Genomic DNA, 5398 nt, shown 5'->3' on the forward strand with positions numbered 1-5398 from the left:
ACTTACTTACTTACTTACTTACTTACTTACTTACTTACTTACTTACTTACTTACTTACTTACTTACTTACTTACTTACTTACTTACTTTCTTACTTTCTTACTTTCTTACTTTCTTACTTTCTTACTTACTTACTTACTTACTTTTACTTACTTATTCAACCTGGCAAATCCAATCACAGATCTGTTTTGCAAGGGTGGCCTGGGCCTGACGGCAGCCTAGTGTATAAAAGTTTGTGTCTTTTTTGTATCATTACACAGACTGAAAGTGTGATTTGTTTGTCTACAGCAGAGATTATTAACCTGTGGCCTGTGAGCGCCACCTTGAGGGCCTCAAAAGAACAACAGTTTTTAACTTTGGGCCACAGAGGGCCGTGGGACCACATTGATTGTGAATAAGGTGTAATACACTTTCTCACCACTAGTAGCAGTAGTGCACCACTCAGATGTTTAACAACTTTTTAATATGTAGAAGAAGAACCTTAGAAACCTGCTGAGAATGGAAACTTATTTTAAATGAAAAGTAGAAGCACTGTGATGGACTGGAGACCTGTCCAGGGTATACCCCGCCCCTCGCACTGTGACTGCTGGATATGGGCACCAGTGACCCACGTGACCCTGAAAAGGAAGAAGCGTGTACAGAAAATGAAAGTTATATCCTAAATATGGCCCCTCTCGGCTTCTGTAGATTTCTCCCTCTTAAAAAAACTTTATCTGAAGCATCTTTAAATTCATTAAAGGTCTTGATTTACTTGAAATGCACCTTTTTTTCAGTGACTGATACAGATGAGCTGAAGGTCAGCTGTTCTAGTATGGATTTTCTGACATTTGTTCAGCAGCATCTCACAGCAACATCTACGGCTCAGAGCTGAGGATGATAAACATTTCCAAACAGTGGTTTATCTTGGCCTTAAACTGTCAAGAGCTGGTTAGAAAACTGAAAAAAAAAATAATTAAATTTTTCTAAATGACAGCGACCTCAAACCAATCAACAAAATGATGACGTCACTAAAATGATGACGTCACTAAAATGATGACGTCACCATTAAATGATTTAAAGTTCTGGATTGTCTGAGGAAAAGTTCAGCCCTAAATCTGTTTATGTGGGGGGACCTGAAGAGAGCTGTGCACAACAGATTATAGACAATTTAGAGTTACCAAACAGCCTAACATGCATGTTTTTAATGTGTGGAGACTGGAGTGCCTGGAGAAAACCCATGCATGCATGGAACAAGCAAACTCTACCCAGAAGGGTCTCTGGTTGGGATTAAAAATCCTAACTAAACCAGAATAAACTAATGCTGAAGTCACATTCTAAAGCTTAAAAATGTTAAACAGTTGCTCTTCTTGTCTGCTGAACACAGGTGTGACTGTCATACCTTGTACCAGGTGAATCTTCCTTTAAATGTAACACATGTTTTATTGACGTTGTCTGGACAAGGAATCCTTTTTGTCAGATCAGAGTTGTTGATAGGTCCAAACGTCACATCTTCTCCACTGGTTTTGTTGAAGACATCAATTTTCAAGGGATAATTAAAACATTTGCCTGATGCTACTGATTCCCTGTGGAGAAAAAACAAGTGTGTGGAAATGTTCACAGAGAACTGAAACATAAAACCTTAGAAGTGAAAAATGGTGAGCTGTTTGCTTTCAAGACAAATATTCTTACTTGGCCATGTAATCCCCAGAATCCTCGGCGCTGACGTTTAAGAGAAGAAGAGCTGCACCGTGGGAATGGACCTTTTGGTTCTCATCAGAGGTAATAATCTCCATCTCAGGGCGGACTTTGTACCACGTTACGTTGTCGTTTGGAAGGTCAGAGTAATCAAAAATAGATGGGACAAAATAAAAAGCTTCACCTTCCATGAGCTTGTAGGAGAACCTGGTCATATCAGTGCATGCAGTCCTGGATGTCTCTGAAACTGGGAGAAGAAGATAAAAATTATTTAACAGTCTTCAGGGGTCAGTCAAAATTATCAACATTTTTTCAAGCGTACAAACCGTACGCTTAAGGGGGGGCGGGTTTCCGCTGGTGTTCACTTTTTAAAAATGTTGATATTTTTTGTATCACATTGCTGTTCTCGCAGGACGTCACGGGACAACATAGGAGGTGCAAACAGGGGGAGCTGAAGGCTGCCTGTGGCCTGCCACTCTGAGCTTTGTGCTAACTATGCAAAATGGCGGATGCAGGAAATGACAACAGCCGCGAAAAACTACGCCAGTGGTTGTTATCCAGGAGGAACGTTGTACACAGACGACCATCAAATGAATATATGCATTTTGTCAATGCATTTGTTTTCGTAAATAGTGGACTAAAGCGCGCAGACGCTATTATAAAAGGCCAAAACGTTTGGCGGAACCGAGATGCTGCTGAGATTGAACGGCTGTTTGACGAAGCTGTTCGGAAAAAGGAGCGACTATCAGAGAAAAAAACCACCACTGCCGAACTGTTCGCCCGGGCAAAGGTAGGTTATGTTTACAAAAAGTTAACTTCCTGTTTCAGTTTAACCTGAAATGAAACAATTTTCAATAGCTTTTGTTTATTTGGTGAATATAGAATAAAATATAGTGGCCACAGTTTTGTCACGTTATATTTCAGCCACGTTGCAGTTAAAGTTCATTCGACCAAGACTGCTGATTAATAAAAATAGTTCATGCCTTTTGTTTCATCCATCTGGTCTTTTAACCAGTTTAAATGTGATTTAAAGTTGTAGTTTTATGGATATAGAAAGGTCTCTACCTGATGAAATGTACAGCAACAGTTTCAACATTCGGAAAGGTTTGTGCAGAACATCTGAATAATTTCTCTGTCAAAATATATTTTATGACCCCACTTTTCAGTTTTTACACTTTTGCATGACGTCTTTCTTTCTTTTTTATCCTGTAGCTGTGTTTAAGTGTTTTTCTTTTATTATTCTCTTTAGAAAAACGAAACAAAGGCACCAGTTGAAGAAAAGATGCCAGAATCTGTCAGGTGAATGTGGACAAAAAACATTCAGCAGTTGCTGCAGCTGATTTGTCAACAGAGTCAAGGCAGGAACACATTCAGAGGTCAGATCAATGTTGTGACTTTCTTGTGCCAGAAACTGAAGATATCAGCACCAGATCCACTAACAGATGATGTCACTCCTCATCCTGAATTTTTACGGGCATTGTCATCAGTTGCATCGTCTGCCAAGGAGGTTTTTTTCTTCTGTCAATGGTGAGTGGAAGCAAAACCAATCATTTGTAAAGAAGGGTTCTGAAGGTGATCAGGATTATCTTGAGGCTGAATCACAGTTAAAAAGGCTTGCAAAGGGACTTGAAGAAATGAGCTGTTTAAAAGTGAAAACTGTGAACCTCAATACGCAACTGAAATCATGTCAAGAAAAACTGAACAAACTATGAAATATTACCAGTTTTGTTTGAGGTGAAATCAGCTTTGGAAAAAGCAAATGACAGATTGAAAGCAAGTGCACCGAATGCACGCAAATTTAACAAACGGACTGGTACTACTGAGTATAAACTGATCTGGGGCAATGCACTTGGTCTCACAAAATACAATCACAGACCTGGAAGCTGAAAAAGAACAGAGTTTTTTTGCCTTTGACTTCAACTCAGTTACAAGGATTTCCAGCTTTCCTGCCATCGTTCTGGCCTGATTGGCGTTCCTGGTTTTCTCCTTGCTGAAGAGTATGAACTGACTGATGAAATGAAGTGTGCGGTCAATGTTTTTCAGGAGTGTTTCCCACTGCTGTGTGTTTCTAAGGGAACACATACAGTTCCCATTGACTGCACTGAGCTTGTCTTCAACCACAATGTTGTTCATGAGATTGTCGGGGTTTTAAATGCTAAAATTAAACAAACTCTGTAAGAAATGTTTAATTTCACCTTACGGGGGCACCACTAAAGTTTTTGTAGTAAAACTTCAGAAAAACTTTTCTCTTAATATTCAGTCTCTACATATGAAGGCGTTTAATTCTTTCAGTTTAATGACGGCGTGAGACAAAGAAATACACTGATGGAGACAAATCACGTTTGGAAATCCATCCGTGTTTTATTTAAAATGAGGTTCAGAGGGAAATATATGCATCACAAATCTTTTCTCAGACAAAAAACACACTTTATAATCAGTTCCGTAAACTTGACCAAGGAGTGGCGTAAGTTGTCTGACATGATTACCATGTGAACAACTTCCTACACATATTTCAGTGGGACACTAACTCACTATTTCTAAGCCTACCGCTAACAGGGGGAGCTCAGGGGAAGAAGAATGAACATTGATTAACCTCTGATCTGATTTAAATCTTTGAACACACCATCAGATTAATTTAGCAAGATGTTTCCTACCGGCAAAGTTTGTAGACGCCAGAATGGATACTTCAATGCTAATTGGGCTGGCACGTGAAGTCCAACCGAGTCTGCGACTTAGCTGTGCAGAAGTTCCCTGGTCATCTGGTTTGCCGGCTGCATTCACTGGAGATGTTGTCCAGGGCACCGCAGCGGCTGCTTCCTTGCGGGCACACTGGTGGTCGTCTGACTTGAATTAAATCAGCCTCATCGTTTCAATCAATATAAATCTCCTTCCTGAAAAGCTCCTTCAGAACAAAACTACAAAAAGGAAATAAAGTTGGAAAAACGAATGGCCTCGCCCTGGGATGGGGGAAGCTGGAGCTGAAAGTTACTCTCTCCTCAAACTTCTTCTTAGAACTTCCCACATGGCAGAACAATGAAAAACTCCTTGTTCACAAAGGAACTTCTCATTGGTTAAGACTTTCTGCGGTGGTCACATGACCTATCAGGACATGTAACAGAAGAACAGAGTACAGCAAGCTACTGACTGGCTTCAGAACCTCACCTGATCAGGTAGTAATTTGGGCCTATGTTACTGTTTTTCATCAGTGGACAAAAGACATTAGTGCTAAAGGCACGGATATAACAGACTCTGTTTGAACCAGTCYGAAACAACATTTAAGACTTGTTTTTGATCAAGTTAAACAACTTGATAAAACTGAACAAGAAAACTAACCAGAACAACTAATTTTTACTTTCATGAACGTCTTCAATGGTCATAAACATGCAAAAACATAATTTCTACAAGATTTCTCACCAAGGAATGCTGAGTAAATACTGGTCTGTCTGACGTGAGGTGGAAGAGGGCGGGGCTTTTCAGAATACTTCTTTCAACACTGCATGGTGTTATGTAACAACACTGTTAAGTTTTATATAAGACTTAACTGTGGGCGGAGCTTATTTAACAATGTTCAGTGTTGAGACAACTCTGAGGAAATCAACACTGTGGATTAACACCAACACCGGAGGTCAGTGTACTCAGAAAGTGTTAAAATAACACTAGGGGGTTTTAAATCCATCCATCCATCCATCCATCCATCCATCCATCCATCCATCCATCCATCCATC

General features: G+C 39.9%; 1 protein-coding gene across 1 annotated transcript in view; it reads right to left on the bottom strand.

Moving 5' to 3' along the window:
- Nucleotides 1-1377: 1377 nt before the first annotated feature.
- Nucleotides 1378-5398, bottom strand: part of LOC106532061 (uncharacterized) — a gene marked incomplete at its 3' end in the record, with an annotated part of 5573 nt that continues 1552 nt past the window's right edge. Inside the window, 2 exon segments of the mRNA XM_014028048.1 lie at nt 1378-1561; nt 1668-1920. Of these exon segments, the coding sequence (XP_013883502.1) occupies nt 1378-1561; nt 1668-1920 (437 nt within the window).

The sequence above is a fragment of the Austrofundulus limnaeus genome, unplaced genomic scaffold, assembly GCF_001266775.1.
Source record: "Austrofundulus limnaeus strain Quisiro unplaced genomic scaffold, Austrofundulus_limnaeus-1.0 Scaffold715, whole genome shotgun sequence".
In the NCBI taxonomy this organism is placed as follows: Eukaryota; Metazoa; Chordata; class Actinopteri; order Cyprinodontiformes; family Rivulidae; genus Austrofundulus; species Austrofundulus limnaeus.